The 18,256-nt window shown below is 46.5% G+C and overlaps 1 protein-coding gene and 1 long non-coding RNA gene across 3 annotated transcripts in view; one reads left to right on the top strand and one right to left on the bottom strand.

Annotated features, from left to right (window-relative positions):
- The window catches only part of col6a4a (collagen, type VI, alpha 4a), a 33,480-nt gene that overhangs the window by 4,865 nt on the left and 10,359 nt on the right, over positions 1–18,256 (top strand). The window contains exons 2-11 of one of the 2 annotated variants that reach the window (XM_086112649.1): positions 4,265–4,355; positions 7,204–7,812; positions 10,111–10,698; positions 12,091–12,663; positions 12,845–13,465; positions 13,555–14,115; positions 14,332–14,889; positions 15,782–16,360; positions 16,565–17,143; positions 17,758–18,119. In XM_086112649.1, the coding sequence (XP_085968775.1) occupies positions 4,280–4,355; positions 7,204–7,812; positions 10,111–10,698; positions 12,091–12,663; positions 12,845–13,465; positions 13,555–14,115; positions 14,332–14,889; positions 15,782–16,360; positions 16,565–17,143; positions 17,758–18,119 (5,106 nt within the window). In that variant the 5' untranslated portion in view covers positions 4,265–4,279. Of the gene's footprint in view, positions 1–4,264; positions 4,356–7,203; positions 7,813–10,110; positions 10,699–12,090; positions 12,664–12,844; positions 13,466–13,554; positions 14,116–14,331; positions 14,890–15,781; positions 16,361–16,564; positions 17,144–17,757; positions 18,120–18,256 lie in introns of those variants that run through there. The other variant, XM_086112651.1, reaches the window with a different exon arrangement.
- On the bottom strand, positions 2,302–9,877 carry LOC147204044 (uncharacterized). Its single transcript, XR_015101082.1, has 6 exons — positions 9,593–9,877; positions 9,414–9,487; positions 7,230–7,604; positions 6,801–6,901; positions 4,205–4,340; positions 2,302–2,785 (listed from the first exon to the last, which is right to left on the bottom strand). It is a non-coding gene; the product is annotated as an uncharacterized LOC147204044 (long non-coding RNA).

Genomic DNA, 18,256 nt, shown 5'->3' with positions numbered 1-18,256 from the left:
AATGTAATCATAATAACACTTAAGATGTCATCGTGATAGAGTGGACGTTGTGTTAAATGAGTAGGTCAAGAATAAAATTTATGGTCGTATTTGTGGCTAAGCTGAGTCGGGTCTGGTTGGCCTGCCATGTCTTGACTCTTGTGTGGAGTTGAGCTGACTTCATTGGCCATCGTAAGTCCATAAGCATCAGAAACGGGCCAAGGCGCAGTAAGACTTTAGTGTGTGTCAGTAAATCACTTTTCCTTTCAGTAACTAGACGAAAATGTGGCACTCTGTATCAGACTCAATATGCAGGAAATGGCCAAGACCACATCTGTTTTCCAGATGACACTCTGGGGTGGGCCCGGTCCGAGGTCGGTTCTGTGTCTGAGTCTCCTGTCGGGTTTGGGCACACGAGAGCAGCTGTAAAGCTTCTACTCGTTAAAAAACAAACAAAAAAAAAAACCTTGACATTTTGCAGGTTTCTGGATTCAACTCGACTGCGGCCCGAGTCCCAGCTGGTTCCAGCTGGCTCTGTTCTGCCGCTGGTTCTACTCCAAATTGACTCCACTTGAATGACTGTGTTTATTCTATAAATGGCTTTCGAAGAACCAAGACTAACATTTGACATAATACCACCACACCAAGAACAAGGGCCAACGAACAGGAACAGTATCAAGAATGAGAAGGCCAACAGGAACAAGAACTAAAGAAGAGAAATAGAATAATTAGAACAGGACAAGGCACATCTACGAGAACAGGAACAAGAGCAAGAGAGAATGAAAGAGAACAAAAACAAACGAACAGGAATGACTCGAAGAACGGGAACAAAAAAAGCCAACAGAAACAGGATCAAGAAGAAGAACGTGAGCATGAACAAGAGGAAAAGAAAGAACAAAAGAACCAGAATAGGAGCAGGAACAATAAAAAGAAGCAGAGCAAGAAGAGAAGAACCTGGGTGGAAACAGCAAAAAGAACAAGAATAAGAAGAGGAACAAGAGCTAGAAAATATTGAGGATGAGTAAGAAAAGAAGCAGCAAAATTAACAAAAACAAACGAGAAACAACAGGCCCAGGAGCAAGAACACGACCAAGAAGGACAGGACTGAGAACAACAGGAACAAGAACAAGGAGAAGTGTTTCTGCTGTTTCATTGCGGCGAAACACCTTTGACCCTTGAAGACCGCCTTTTCAGATTATGTCAGTGTCACCCAATCGCCTCCCCACCCCTCAGGCCCAGGAGCAAGAACACGATCAAGAAGGACAGGACTGAGAACAACAGGAACAAGAACAAGGAGAAGTGTTTCTGCTATTTCATTGCGGCGAAACACCTTTGACCCTGTAGATCGTCTTTTCAGATTATGTCAGTGTCACCCAATCGCCTCCCCACCCCTCACCCCAAGAGCATTGTAGCACGTCCTTGCGCAAAGGCGGGGATTTGATCTGACGACGTAAACAAAGTCACTCAAGTGGTCTCGCTGTGATTACCATCAGATGCTTCACATTAGTGGGGCCCCTTTCCTTGGGGGAGGTCTTGCAGGCCTGGCCAGTGATGATACACAGACCTGAAACATATACACACTTTAATGTACACGCACACACATCAAAGTGTGTATATGTATGTAACGTGTGAGTATGTGGTGTGTCGGTGAGTGTGTATGCATGATATCAACTATGACATGAGAGCCTAGAAACCCTACCGCGTAAAGTGTGTGAGAAATGCGACGCACATGAATGTGAAATGTGTGTGTGTGTGAGTGTGCATACCTGTCTACATGCCACACACATAATAAACATACACACTTCATGTATACACATATTGACATACACGTTATGCACATGCAGGCACACACAAACGCACATTTGCGCACACACACACACAGACACACACACTCTTCCTCATCCTCACATTCCTATAAAATTGTTGGATCTGGCTGGTACACACGTTTGTTAGCCACCTACACACATGCAGCCAGACAGTAGACAGACACACACACGCACACACTCTTCCTCATCCTCACATTCCTACTAAAATGTTGGATCTGACTGGTACAAATGCCTGTTCGCCACCTCCACACATACAGACAGACAGACAGACAGACAGACAGACACACACACACATTCCATTACTGTGAAGCTAATTTATGAACATCTCACTCCCATCTGTAACCTCTCAACTGTAATAAATATAACAAGCACCATTAACCTTTCAAAGGCTCACCACTCTTTCTTTGGCACGCTCACAACATCCATCCATGTGTAAATATCGCATTCATTAATTAATACTGGTCATCAAGAATGTTTATTGGGATTCTTGGTCGTGTTTAACTACGGATGTTTACAAAAGTTCCTTTATCCATCAGTTTTCTACTGCTGGTTCTCAAGGGGTCGCGTTAGGGAACGGGGACCATCCGAATTGACTTTTTGGGTACACCCAGGACTGGGATGAGGGTTCGTTAGTTAGTTGGTCAATGTCAGGGCACATAAAGACAAACAAACATTGACCACTAGTCCACCATGTTGCCCGAGGTCTTTCTGGAATAACACAATCAAGTTGATGTTCTTGTCATGGTGCTCTGGAGCTCCTTGTTTTCCCTGGTCTTCGATTCACAAACATCATGCACATGACATTCCAAAGGGGTTCTTTGCCGTTTGACGCTTGATGTGGTCGTCGGCGCGGGACTGCAGGAAACGCAGCCGTCAGCTTAAACACAAGCAGATGGGACAATTCCTCCTCTTTCTTTGTCTGATAGCGGACAGCTGCTCACACTCAAATACAACAGGAAGTGACTTTGGCTCCCCGAACTCTGCGCACACAAACATCCACCATCATCATTATTTTCGTCATCTATTTTTCATCAATAATCACTAACGAATGGAGTGAGAATGTGCAAACTATGAGAGCAAACGTATAACCTCTTGACTGTGCGCTAACCGCTGTTTTACCGTGTTGCATCCTTATTGGGGTGGTGGGTGAGCTAGCTGGTATCCCAGCTCAACTCAACTCAACTCAACTGTATTTATAGAGCACTTTCAGACAGCCATCGCTGTATACAAAGTGCTGTACACAGCTGGCAGAAAACAGCCTGGACTGGTCACCAGCCAATGTCAGGACACAAAGGGAAACAATAGACCGGTCACCAGCACATATAAGGCCCTGTTATCATAGACAGGCGAAGGTTGTCTCCAAGCGCCCACTTGGCAGCAGCCGACTTGATGTCATCCGCAAGTGGAAATCTTGCAGTTCTTATCCAGTAAACACACTTTGTGGATGGATGCTAGCAAGTCTGTTATGATTCCGCAATGTACACCGCATGCCTCTCCTGCACTGAATTTAAAGGGAATAGGGGGAGTCGCTTCGATCGGCAAGGAATCAAGTCGGCTGTGTTCTGTCACACAACAGCGCAGCAACGCCATTTTTAACTGCGCCCGTCTATGAAAGGACCAAAAGTACCGTATTGGCCCGAATATAAGACGGCCCTGATTATAAGACGACCACCTCTTTTTCAAGACTCAAGTTTGAAAAAAGACTTTTTGAACACCAAATTAATTTTTATACAGAAAAGAATTACAGTACATCTGAAACAAATGATTATAACAATATATTTGAGAGAAAAAGCATGTTATTTTGCCTCATTCAAATCTTAATATCTGAACATTTAAATATGCAAACTAAAGTGCAATCACATTCGTAAATGAATGGCTTCTGGTTTTTGAAATATAAATTACATCATAACTTCTCCTCAGCTACCGATCTTCGACCCACTTTTCTCCAGATTGTCGCTACGTTTCTCCATTTTCTGTTATCTCTTCTATTATTTTCCTCTCTTTTCTTTCTTACCGCTATTTGAATTTTTATTCTTCGTGACAGGGGTTCACTTTGGCCTCGGCAGTCAAGTTCAGCATTCACTTCAATGACATCTAGCGCCATCTAGCGTCGTGAATGGGTATAATGTCTAGACCCCGAATATAAGACGACCCCCACTTTTTCAGTCTTATTTCAATGCTAAAAACACGTCTTATATTCGGGCCAATACGGTAATAAAACTATATCGCCTTTGATAAACAATGAAAAGGTCGCTTGGCAAGGTCAGACCACATGCAGACGAACAATGGTTTGGTCTGCAATCCATGCCACGGTCATCAGTAGAAGTAAGGACACATATCGAGAAATAATGGACTGGTCGCCAGTTAACGGCAGGGCATGTGACGGACAGGATCTCAACCTTTCTGCTTGTTTAATATCGATGATGACATCAAAGCTCATTGCTGCCTTCTCATTGCAGGAGAAAGAAATCATCATGGCGGGGGAGCGGTGTCTTCTCCTTGTTCTCATGGGGGCCGTGTGTTTCCATGGTAACGCTGCACAGAGGACAGGTGGGTGCCATTATGGAGTATGACCTCACTACTCTGCATTCCATCATATAAAGGATGTTGGCTTTGTATCTCACTCTCACACACGCACACGCACACACACACACACACACACACACACACACACACTACACACGCAAACACATGAACACACGATAAAACACAAACCTGGCAGTTTACTCATGTGCACAGTGAACATCACCTGTACTAACATCACTGTGTGTGTTTGTGTGTGTGTGTGTGTGTGTGTGTATGTGTGTATGCTCATTCACGCATTAACGCCTCACATGCTTCACACCCAGCATTAACGTCCCGGTCAACTTTCTTCTATGACTTGAGAGCGTGTTAAAAATTGTTTCCATGGCGATAATCTGATCACGCGTATTCCGGATCTTTGAGGAAAACAGTAAAGGAAGAAATCCAAAAGCCTCTTAGTGATTTTATTCTTTTTCGGGTTTGAAGGATTTGCTTCTGGCTTGTCCGGCCCTGGTGGACAAATGCGTTATGTCGGTTTTCCTGTCATATGGCTTAGTTTACTAAAATGTGGAAAGTGATCTTGATCTACTATCTGGGCGCATCCAGTATTGCGTCTGCCAAACATGTAAAATAGCTGCGCAATTCATTTCTAAACCAACGTGCAAAAATACTGGGACGGCGGCATGGATTACTGGTAGAGTGGTCATTTCGCAACCTAGAGGTTGGTGGTTTGATCCCTGGCCATTGCGACCATGCCGAAGTGTCCTTGAGCAAGATACTGAATCTCCAGTTGCTCCTCATACTGCGTCATTAGGAGGTGAAATGAGGTAAGAGTGTAAAGTGCTTTGAGGACCTGAGGCAGAAAAGTACGATACAAGTGACAGCCCATTTACTGTGAGGGGTAGATGCAAAGAGATTAATTTAGCAGCCGTGAAGTGCGGAATCAAACCTGAGCCTGATCGGCAGTGGCTGATTTTCTAGCAAGTCAGGCATACTCCCGTGTGTTACCGCGAGTGCGGTTATTACGGCGAGGGCGGGGCGTAAGCAGAACGAGAGAGACGGCGGTGATCTTTTTCGCTCGTGAAAACATTTTTGAAATGGCAGAAACAACAACAAAATAAAAAGATTGGGACTGATGATCTATTGAGCAATGCAGTCTTGGAAACTGGGCTAACTTGGAAATCATAACAAGAAGAAGTCGTACGACTGTATATCAGTGATGATAAAATTCCTTTCATCTCTGCATTTCCTTGCATCTGGATCCTTTCAGCAGAATATGACCTTTGGTGCCGGCTTCTCCCAGAGCAGTTTTTTTCGAGGTTTGCCTTCCCAAGTTACTCACATAGGATGTGCAGAGGCATCCAATTCCGGCACACTTGGGACGCGAAAATCAAACCAAACATGGCTTTTTAAGCAGCGACTGGCTTCCCAAAAATGATCAGAGCAGTCGATGGTTTCATGTGCTACTTGTTACCCCACCCAGATAGGGAATATCTCAAAACACTATTCTTCGACCGCACAAGTTGCGGATGATTCAAAAGGGTCGCGACGTTAGCGGTGTAATATCCTCTGTTAGTTAGTTTGCGTTCCATTTCCAATCCCATTTCTTCAAATTTGATTTTATCCATCAGACACGTCCTGTCGTAGTGTCATTGAACGTTGCGGATGTAACAGCCAATCAAATAGGCAGATGAACTCTCACAGTGTTTCCGTGTTGAATACACTTGTTTTGGTTTCCAGTAAGACTTAACTTTGGTACATTTGTAATTTCATCTGTATCTATGGGGTCAAAAGCAGAGAGCAGAGTCTCTCTTGCCGAAATGCAGGGGAGGAAGTTAGCGAACGGGGTGAAGTGCGTCTTCCTTGACAATCGCACCACGTTTTTGTGGTTTTAAAAATATACCTATACACCGGTATATTATAATAATTACACCACACAACCCATATACAGATTTGCAGAACAGTGCATTGATCCATGTGCGGGATTTTGATTGCTTTGTGTGCGACAAGAAGTTGCCAACTGTAATTTTGGGCAACTTCATTTGCATTGCTGCCCAGTGTGCAGCAGGCCTTCGAGGCAACACGAAATATATTGCTGTGAGAACCCTGTTGGAGATATTTTCAAGATGACTAATGGAGTGTAAAACAAACAAACAAAAAAAAAACCCCTACAAGTGTAAACAATTTGATATGAGTGGTTGCTGTAGACACGTGGAAGTTTAAAAAATAGTCCAGTTCCCAGGGTGACTGGACTCAAGGTTTATTTAGTTCTTGTGATGCTCCCACCCCCCCACTCCCACCCCCACTCCCAGTTGAAATGCCTACCAGAGACATAAAATAGTGGAAATTCACAGCAAAGATTTAGAAGAGGCCTTCTGGATTTAAAAGTAAAACGTCTACATCAACCAAGCGACCAGTTTCCTCCCATTTGACTTTAACGGATAACCACGACCCGGATGACTGACAACCTACACAGACGTAGAGACTCCTCATGAGTTCAGGGCCACGCAGCTTGGATGCTCTTCACGCTTTCGCACTTCCGGTCACTGCAGATTTGTCTTCTTCTACGTCTCCTATGGAAAGCCATTTGAGCATTTATTTCATTTCCTTGTGATCCATCTTTAACCCTTTCATGCACCCCTGTAACCTGAAAACATGATAAGCGGTCCACTGTCGTGACGGCTGTCCCTGACGGCCCTTACGGATCTTTAGCTGGATAGTAACTCTATGGAATAAATGCTGAAACGGCTTTGCCAGACATCTCCATGTCACCTGCGCTAGCAAAGCACCTAGCTCTCTGACTGGCACGCCATCCAAAACCGCCGCTTGACCACGTAGCCCCTTCATTGACCCGAACCCAACCCCCCATTGTCAGTATGCACTCAAGAAGCCGTGGCTGACCTGGTCTTCATGGTGGACGGGTCATGGAGCATCGGCACGGAGAATTTTGAGCGCATCCGCCAGTTTTTGTCCACACTGGTCAACAGCTTCGACGTGGGTCCAGACCGGGTCCGCATGGCTCTGGTCCAGTACAGCACGACACCAAGAACCGAGTTCCTGCTCAACACCTTCCAGAAGAAGGCCGAAATCCTCCAGTATGTCAGCACGCTGCCCTACATGGGGGGCGGTACCCACACGGGTCAAGGCTTGGATTTTATGCTGAGTAAGCATTTTGTGGAAGAGGCCGGGAGCAGGGCGAACCAGAACGTGGCCCAGATCGCCGTGGTCATCACGGACGGAAAATCTCAAGATGACGTGGAGTCTCACGCCGCGGAGCTGAAGAGGAAAGGAATTGTCTTGTACGCCATCGGGATTAAAGACGCGGATGAAGATCAGCTGAGGGAGATCGCCAGTGAACCGCATAGTCAGTACGTCTACAGCGTGTCCGACTTTGCCGCGCTGCAGGGAATTTCTCAGAGCATCGCCCAAACCTTGTGCACGACCGTGGAGGAGGTCAAACGACAACTCCTGCAAGTGTCTCAAGGTAACGTGAAGTCACGCCAAATCGCTCATCGTGGAAATGAGACTATAAACATGGCGTGGACGCAAACTTTGGGCGGTCTGCATCACGGTGGAGTTTTCTCCAGACAAAATTCTACCTACAGATGCTAACTTGGTTATACATTATTAAAGACTAAGGACTAGGTGGTACTCAATTGTCTTTTGGTTTTTTAGGCTAAAAGAGGGCTCAGTGATATACTTCATCCATGGCAAGAGTCGCCCCAACACTACTAGATGAGAACCTTAACACATTCGTTCACATCAGCGGTTATCTGACGCAATCGTGACGTGCGGTTAACATGCTAGCTAGGCCTACACCCTAAAAATACCTTTTCTGGATAATCCACTGGCATGGCGGCTTTAGAGTGCCTCATTGTCAGCCATGAGTGCATAGACGTCATGCAGACAAAGGCAGAATCGCGATGAGGGGGGCAATTTTTGTTTAAAAGAGGTCTTAGGGCTTGCACAACGGCTTTAGAGCGCCTCATTGTAGACACCATGACAATAAGCCGTAAGAAAAAAAAAAAGGATAGTCCAACTTGACAATCAGTGTGTGGACAGTGGTGTGCTTAGAACGCCTCAGCGCCATGTCAAAGCGTGGGAAAGCCCTCCGACGACCTGCTGAAATATATTCCAGCATGTCGTCAAGTGTAGGCATGAGAACGATGCGAAACCAAGTCACATCCATTTTTAGCAGTGGAGGCATTTGATTGACTGTTTCAGCGGACACACCGAGTGAAGTGCATGATTTTTTTTTCACAGTTTGAAAGCGTCCTTTTATGTATTGGCAATTTTTTTTTGTGTGTGAAATAATTCAACTTACATACAGTATATTTATTTATTCATACTGTATATATTTTGAAAAAAGCATTTTGCTTTTTTTCACATTAGCGGCACTGTGAACAATATGATGGAGAGAACTCTTTGAAAGCCAATTGTAATTGAATCAGGGAGTGCATTGGCACCTTCATGGATCAAATATTTGTGAATTTCCAGCTCCTTTTTAGAGAACAGTAAGTGCTGCAACAAGTGCGAAAACACTGAATGGTTGGACGCAAGCATTCAAAAGTTTCGAGAGAGAAGCCAAATGAAGTTCATTCAGTGCATTATAATGCCTTTTAGGTTCAGGCTAAAATTTCAGATCAAAAGCCCAAAGTCCCTTTTATTGTAGGCAGTAAATTTCTTGGAATGAAATATGGAAAAATAGAAAGCAAGACATTATACCAAATAAATAAGTAAATAATCCCAAAGCAATTTTAAATCCGGAACAGATTGTAGCTCACCCAACGGCAGCAACATCAATCAGTCAGGATGATAGTCAATGTGTTGAAAGCACGAGCTGGCTCCTAAAGGAGCTCTGCTTCGTTTGCTGTGGGTCTGAAATACCACCAAAGGAACTTGTGGAGTATAACACAGCGAGTAATGATTAGCGCCAGTGTCGCCATTCTACTCACGCCACAAACGTGCACTGGGAGATCTGGTTCACTTCAGTGTACTGTCTCTTCAAATATTAAACAAATCTTCAATCACAAAAAACCCCCCAGTTTATCTTAGTTATTTACCGAAGCAAATGGAAATGATTACCTTGAAGAAGTCTGCCTCTCGTCTTAATTCTATGACAGTGTTTGAAAGAATGTCACCGGTGTTCTCGTCTGAAACTGCCGTAAATGGGAACATTGAATTCAATTAGTTGGAGTGACACGCGGTCCTCCGTTTTGGCTGAAAATGTCGAAAAATTATGAAAAATAAAAGCAAAGACTTACCAATGGTTAGAGCATCTTGATGATGTTAAATTTGATGAGTCACTTTTATTCCTTCTTCCTCCTAAAAGCTAAAAACGCTTTCGTAACATGGATGTTGAAAGACACGACTTCAGGGGGGTGGGGGATCTGGAATGAATTAATGACATTTGGAATACAGCTGTTTTCCTGTCAGAGTGTGGTCACAGAGCAAATTAAAATTGCATCTCAAGGCACCAGTGCATTTCGTATTTTAAATATGTTTGAATCGATTTTACTACGGCTGCAGTTACATTTTGTCAAATGAGAAGTACAATTTACACCCATGCATTTTTTTTTTTGTATTTTGTGTGTAGATTATTTGAAATTTCATTGGGTGGTGGGAGAGAAAATCTCCTCGAATTCCGGAATGACCCTTATCTGTTTTGTGCAATTGACTGACCTTACCTGCAATGCTAATTATGATAATAAGCAGTATAGGAAATGGATGGATGAATGGATGAATATGAAAAAGGTGCTAACTTTGTTCTCTCCTCTCCCAGAATGTGCCAAAGCCACCGTAGCCGATGTGGTCTTCCTGGTGGATGGCTCTTCCAGCATCGGCATTTCCAATTTCCAGGAGGTCAGAGGGTTTCTCCGAAGCGTGGTGTCCGGTTTCGATGTCGGTTCGGACAAGGTCCGCGTGGGTTTGGCTCAATACGCCAATGAACCTTTTCAAGAGTTCTTGTTGAAAGATCACATGGACAAGAAGTCTCTGCTGGCCGCACTGGACAAGTTCCCCTACCGAACGGGAGGCACGGAGACGGGCAAGGCCATCGACTTCATACGGACGCAGTTCTTCACGGAAGGTGCCGGAAGCCGAATGAACCAGAGGGTGCCTCAGATTGCCGTGGTCATCACGGACGGAGACTCGGCCGACGACGTTGTGGAGGCTTCACGGCGCCTCCGACAACATGGGGTCATCGTCTACGCTATCGGAGTGGGACAAGCCAACATGGCCGAGTTGGAGGCCATCGCCAACCGACCGTCGGACAACTTCCGTTTCTTCATCGACAGCTTCCAAGCTCTTCAGAAACTGAGCGACGGTCTGCTGCAAACCGTGTGTACGTCCATGGAGAACCAGAGGCAAGGTGAGTCGCGGCGAGCAAATACCGGGCTTCGGTTTCCAGGTTCGGAATGACGCGCAATTAAGTAGTTTGCTGGGTGGCGTCAGAATACGTCTCTGAAAAGCTCATTGACAGCCGGTGGGATGAAAAATGATTTGATTTGCCAAACCAATTTGGAATTCAAAGATGTGAGTGCGTCTGGACGCGAACTAATGAATTGGTACTAGAATCATATCAAAGCCCACAGCCCTGTACGGTAATACTGTTGGCATTTTTGGAAAGCCGTTTTCACATTTCTACAAGTTCCTTGATATCCATTTGAAGGCATAGTAGTTTAGGAGTAAAGTTTGATTGGATCCTAGTTGGCCAAAATTGACACTGGCAGTGCAAAAAATGTTACGTACCCTGACACGGTCATTATATTTGGATGATTAGTGTACGGTAGACAAAGCGTCCTAATACAAGTACAAGGACCTTAAGCTGGATATCAAGGAAAAAAAGAATAAATGGCAGCTTTCCATACAACTGCAGTCACACAGCATGAGAAGTTAGCACCATACTTATTTCTCATTTGATCTAAAAAAACAATTTTAAATTATGGCCGAGAAGTGAGTTTAAGTAGAAGTTTTCCTACAAACATATTTTTTTAATTATGACCTGCCGACCTGATGGAATTTGAACCAACAATGAAGACTCGATGCAGCGGTTACGCAACATTGAGTCTCGTTCCACACCACAACAATGCAGACTGAAACAAGCTCGAAAAGATGTGTGACGGCGGCCAAAACACACGACATGAACAATTCGGTGGAAGGGCAGAATTTACTGTAATGTGTGTTTGCTGTGGGAAATTTCCACAGAAATGAATCCCCAGCCTGATATTAAAAGTCCAAAGCAGCAAGATGTCAGATCGGCTTTTGGCAAGCGGGGATGATTACTTTCAGCTCCTAGACTTCTCATGAAAGCTGTGAACAATGTGTGCTTCAGTGGGAGGTTAAAATGTGGTCATACTCCGCTCTTAGAAATCCAAAACGCAGACTGAACTTGTCTGCCTTTTAGCTGCGCCTGGCCAAAACTAACAGGGGAAGGGATATTAACAGGATAGCGAACTTAATTAGCATTAGCTCAGTCTTCCGGAGGGAGACAATTTTTTTTTTGTCCTCCACTTTTCAAATCTTGCTGTCTCTTGTTCTACTGACCAACCTGCCTCATTATGCAACCGTAAATTCAGACTTGCATGCTCAATAAGGTGTGTGGATCCCTCCAATAAAAGACGATTGGATGCGTGTCGCGATATATGGCGTGTGATACGATTCAGGGACTCTTCATTTTAAATTGTAGTTGCTTTATGATTCGACTTGAACTCAATAATTTCCTGAACTGTATAATCGCTTTAAAATCGACTGTGTTTTTCAGCTTTATCCGAAAGGTTTTCAGACATCTTCATCCTGGTGGATAGCGGCTTGAGTCAAGCCGAGTTCCAGCAGGTCCGAAGCCTCCTGATCCGACTGACCAACCAACTGCCATTCGGGCTCTCGGCGCACCGCCTCGGCCTGGCTGAGTACGGTCAAGACACCAAGGTGGAATTTCGTCTGAATACTCACCAGACCAACGAAGAGACCAGCGCCGCCATCCGCCGTTTCCGGCTGCGTAAACTACAGCCCAACGAGCCGCGCAACTTGGGTGCAGCCTTGGAGTATGCCCGCTCAAACTTCTTCACCAGTCAGGCGGGAAGCCGGGCAGACCAAGGCGTCCAACAGTTCCTGGTTGTTCTGAGTGGGAAAGATTCCGACGATGACGTTGACAAGCAGTCCCGCTTACTCAAAGCCCAAGGCGTCAAAGTGGTGGGTCTAAGTCTCGGTGCGTCCATACCACAGCTGCGGGTGGTAGCCTCCAGCCCTTCCATCGTCTACCAGTCCACCGTCAACGTCCTTCCTTCTCTGAAGGCTACTTTTGAAGACCAGGAGCTGCCGGCCAATCTTACTGGAGGTAAAGCAAGTCTTTCTTCTTTTGCACCTTATGTCCTTGACATGATGTATAACCCCTCCACTTCCCCCCCAAAAAATGACTCATGTGACACAGGAAACCCAAAAATGGCTAACTAGGCCTAATTGGGAAATTTTTACTTGGGGCGCTACAATTTTTTTTTTTGCTGTCGTTTCTTGCGCAGAATGTAAAGGAGCCAAACTGGCAGACATCGTGTTCATTATCGATGAGTCCGGAAGCATCGGAACCCCAAACTTCCAGCTGGTACGCACGTTCCTGCACTCGGTTGTGAGCGGACTGGACGTGGCTCCAACCAAGGTGCGAGTGGGCATTGTGATGTACAGTGACAAAGCAAAAGCGCAGGTCTACCTCAACACCTTTGACGACAAGAGCGAGTTGCTTAGTTTCATCAAAATAATGCCATACCACGGCGGCGGCACTAATACGGGAGTCGCCCTCAATTTCACGCGGGAGCACGTGTTCACCAAAGAACGAGGCAGCAGGAAGAACAAGGGCATCCAGCAGGTGGCGGTGGTGATCACCGACGGTAAATCCCAAGACGATGTGAGCAACGCTGCGGTGGCCCTCCGTCGGGCGGGCGTCAAGATCTACACGGTGGGCGTCAAGAACGCCAACCACGCCCAGCTGGTGAAGATGGCGTCCCACCCGCCAAGCAAGCACATTTTCATCGTGGACAGTTTCTCCAAACTCCAGGTGCTGGAGCAGAAGCTGCAGAACATCGTTTGCCATAACATTCTGCGGCAAGCGGTCAGCGTCAATATGAGAAGAAGTAGCATCAAGGAAGGTTTGCATCGCCGAACTTGGGGTTTTTTCGACATTGCAGTGGCTGTGTTCGAAATCACTCCAATCTCTTATTTTGTTTTTGTGTTCTAGGTTGCTTGCAAACTGATGAAGCGGACATCTTCTTCCTGATCGATCACTCTGGCAGTATCTACCCCACCGACTTTTATGACATGAAAAAGTTCATCATCGAGTTTATAAGTACCTTCCGCATCGGGCCTCAGCACGTTCGCTTGGGAGTCGCCAAGTACGCAGATGCGCCAAACTTGGAATTTGATCTGACAGCCTACACGGACGCCAAAAGCCTGGAGAAGGCGGTGGAGGGAATCGTGCAGGTGGGGGGCGGGACGGAAACAGGAAGGGCGCTGGAGTTCATGGGCCCGCAGTTTGATCGCGCCGTGGCCACTCGTGGTCAGAAGGTGCCGGAATACCTCGTGGTCATCACTGACGGGAAATCCACAGATCAGGTCAAAGGGCCCGCTGAGAAGCTACGAGCTCAGGGTGTCATCATCTACGCCATCGGAGTGAAGAACGCCGACATGGCTGAGCTTCGGGAGATATCCGGTGACAACAAGAAGACGTTCTTTGTCAATAATTTTGACGCTCTGAACCCCATCAAGGATGACATCATCACTGACATCTGCACCACAGATGGTGAGGAGATCCCCCCCAAATATCACCTTTCCTTATGTTTTACTCATGTGGGAGAGGGGGTCCATATTTTGCAGCGGGAAATGGACGCAGGGTTCCGCCTTTGACCATTTTTGATAAGGACACTGGTGGATTTTGGCACAGGGCACAACTTGGCAGTGGAAAGTCCACTGAAAATGAATAACTAACTTTAAAACTCTCTATGTTATGTTTCTGCAGTTTGTAAAGATGTACCCGGAGACCTCCTGTTCTTGGTTGACAGCTCTGGGAGCATTTATCCACAGGACTATGAAAAAATGAAGGACTTCATGAAATCTGTCGTCGGCAAGTCCAATATCGGACAGAGTGACGTCCACATGGGTGTCATGCAGTTCAGCACCATCCAGCAGCTGGTGTTCCCCCTCAACCGCCATTTCACCAAAGACCAAATGCTGCAAGCCATTGACGGCATGCAACAGATTGGAGGAGGGACGAACACGGGAGAAGCTATCGCGGCTTTATCGCCGTACTTTGACGCGTCCCAAGGCGGGCGCCCCGGTGTGAGGCAAAGGATGGTGGTGGTAACCGATGGAGAATCTCAAGATAATGTCAAAATTCCCGCTGCGGCCCTGAGGCGCAAGGGTGTGGTGGCCTACGCCATCGGGGTGATGGATGCCAACACCACCCAGCTGCTGGAGATCACCGGATCACCGGAACGAGTCTTCGCTGAGAGGGACTTTGATGCCCTGAAGGACTTGGAGAACCAAGTGGCTATGGAGATCTGTGATCCAGATCGAGGTCATTTATCCTTGTTAACACTGTTCGCACTTTTCTAGGACAGTGGTACCTCTACTTAAGAACGTCTCTTCATACGAAATTTTCAAGTTACAAAATGCCTCAACAGGAAAATGTTGCCTCTAGTTATGAAATAAATTTCAAGTGACAAAAGTATGGGCTGCTAATCGCAGCTTCGAGTTTCATGAACGCAACATACTTACTGGATAGCTGCTCTTCCATTGGCTAGATGCTAGGTAGCATCTTCCTGGCATCCCAATGGCTAAGAGGGACCTCTACCGGATGTGTCAATGGGTGTAGATAGATATGTGTCGATGCAGCGTCCTCATCATTCACCCCTCAGGCCATGAGGAGTTTCGATGTGAATCACCCAGAAAAAGTGATCACCAGTCGGGCGATCGCTCACTATGCTGATGTTTGCCTTGGACATTTTCAAAGGATTGTTCAAAGCCGACAAAAGTGAACGTCCTTAGATCGGTTCGTGACAAAATGCCAGGCAAAAACCACTTCTGAGAGAGGAAAAGAGGGCAAATAAACGATGAGGCGACTGTTCAAAGTTAAATGACGTCAGTTTTATTCTTTACTCTTGTTTTTTTACATTCTGCACAACTCTCATTTATTGTGCACTAATCTAATTGTAACATGTTTTTGTTACATATTTTGATGCATTTTTATACTTACGTATGTCTGAATTTTTTTTTGGGGGGGGGCTTGGAAGGGATTAGGGCTTTTCCATGGAAAATGCGTCTCTACTTACAAAATTTGAAAGAAATTTCTTCCAGAACCAATTAATTTAATAAGTAGAGGTACCACTGTACAGCGAATCCCCCGTTTATATCAGGGAATGGTTTCCAGATATTAAACCCCCCCAAAACATTTTTTTCTCCTCCGCCAGAATGCAAGAAGACCGAGAAGGCAGACATCATCTTCCTGGTGGACGGCTCTACGAGCATCACCTTGGACAAGTTCCAAAGCATGCAGAAGTTCATGTCATCCATGGTCAGCCAAACGACGGTCGGAAAAGACCTCACCCGCTTTGGAGTCATTCTGTTCTCATCCGAACCCAAATCAGTTTTTACTCTCAACCAATATGAGTCCAAGCGAGATGTTCTAAAAGCAATATCAGCTCTCAAATCTCCGTATGGGGACACCTACACAGGAAAGGCCTTGGAATACGCCTTGCCCTTCTTCAATGCCGAACACGGCGGTCGAGCAGCGCTCAACGTGCCTCAGATTCTGATGGTCATCACAGACGGCGACGCCACCGATCGGAACAATCTGCGTCAACCTTCCGTCGCGCTGCGAGACAAAGGCATCACCGTCTTCAGTATCGGAGTGGAAGGCGCCATCAGGGACCAGCTGGAGATCATGGCGAATCATGAATCAAGCAGAGTTTTCTACGTGGACAATTTTGCCGCGCTGGAAACTTTGCACAAGAACATCACCTTTGTTCTCTGCAACTCCACAAAACCAGGTAAGAGACACCAAAGAACTTTTGACCGTAACATCAAGTGTACCTCCGGTTGGAAATAGACAGCGCCACGAAAATGTGAACATGATATCGGTGAACTAGTTTAACCCTTTCGGGGACAGCGGTCGCTACAGCGGAGAGCTTATCATGTTATTATCAGGTTATGTGGTGCGTGAAAGGCTTAATATTCTTCAACAACTTTTGCAGCCTGCGAGAAGCAGAAAGCCGATCTGATCTTCTTGCTCGATCAGTCGGGCAGCATCAGCCAGCAGGACTACACCATCATGAAGAACTTCACCACGCAGCTGGTGGGCAGCTTCAAAGTCAGCCAGGATTTAGTACGCGTCGGACTGGCCCAATTCAGTGACATTTTCGAACACGAGTTCTACCTGAACCAATTCTTCACTCACGAGTCGGTGAACAAGCGCATCATGGCCCTGAACCAGCGCGGCGGAGGCACCCTGATCGGACTCGCCCTGAATGCCATCAGGAGTCACTTTGAGGAATCCAACGGTTGCCGCAGGTCGGCCGGCGTCTCGCAAAACCTGGTGCTGATCACGGATGGCGAATCCCAGGATGAGGTGCAGGACGCCGCCGACCACCTCAGGTCTCTCGGGGTGGAGGTGTTTGCCATTGGCGTGGGTGGCGCGCACGACCTGCAGCTCCTGCAGATCACAGGCAGACACGACAGACTCTTTACCGTCGAGAACTTTGGCAGTTTGGACAAGATCAGGCAAAAGGTGGTCGACACCATCTGTAAATCCAAGCCTATCGAAGAGCAGACAAGTGCGTGACTTGTTCCTACTTTTATTTCTTCCTTGATTCCTTCATTCCCCTCTTCCTTCTTTCCTTTTTTCATCCAATCCCTCTCACTGCTTCTTGACTTTTCTCCCTTCACTTTCGTCTGTTACTCTTTTCCATCCATTCTTCCATATTCCAATCCACTTTATCCTCACAAGGGTCGCGCGGGGTGCCGGAGCCTATCCTAGCTGTCTTCGGGCAGTCGGCGGGGGACACCCTGAACCGGTTGCCAGCCAATCGCAGGGCACACAGAGACAAACAATCATCCGCGCTCACACTCACACCTAGGGACAATTTAGAGTGTTCAACCAGCCTGTCATGCATGTTTTTGGAATGTGGGAGGAAACTGGAGTACCCGCAGAAAACCCACGCAGGCACAGGGAGAGGCTGCAAACTCCACACGGCCGAAAACGAACCCTGCACCTGTGCACTGTGACCACCGGGCCGCCTACTCTTTGCCTTCATTTCGTTTTTCTTTTCTCTTTTCCTTTTCTTCCTTGCTCATTTCTTTCTTATGTTCTTTCTCTCCCCACGGCTTTGATCTTATTCACAATCACATTTCTGACTTGTTTGTACTTTTTGTCGAACAAACGCTTCAGGCTGCACCGTGGACATCGCCATGGGCTTCGACATTTCTCAAAGAAGCGGACTCGCCGGCGAGATGTTGGTCAGCGGCCATAACAAGCTCAGGACTTTCTTGCCCGAGATCGTCCATTACGCCTCCACCATCCAGGGGCTGTGCTGCATTGGGCCCGACCCGATCAAGACCAAAATCGGTTACAGGGTGGTGGGCCAGGACGGACGACCTCTTTACGACTTCAAGTTCAAACCCTACGACCCCAATGATGACGTGGTGACCAAGGTCATGACTTTGAATTTGAACGTTCCCACTCGTCTCAACAGCGCCATGCTCAGGTCCTTCGGGCAGAAATTTAAGGAGGACTCCCGTGGCGGTGTGAAGGTAAGTCACAAGTCTTAGTCTTTGGTGAGGTCTCCTGTACAAGTGGGGGCCTTGAGTCACATCACTGGAGTCGGACTTAAGTTGCTGAGGTCAGGACGAAGGACAACCTTGACTAAACTTATGAAAAAGACTTAAAC

The sequence above is a fragment of the Hippocampus guttulatus genome, chromosome 6, assembly GCF_054856545.1.
Source record: "Hippocampus guttulatus isolate MCC_2025c chromosome 6, RoL_Hgut_1.0, whole genome shotgun sequence".
In the NCBI taxonomy this organism is placed as follows: domain Eukaryota; kingdom Metazoa; phylum Chordata; class Actinopteri; order Syngnathiformes; family Syngnathidae; genus Hippocampus; species Hippocampus guttulatus.
Note: the sequence above shows the minus strand (reverse complement) of the source record. Positions and strands in the feature narration are given on the sequence as shown.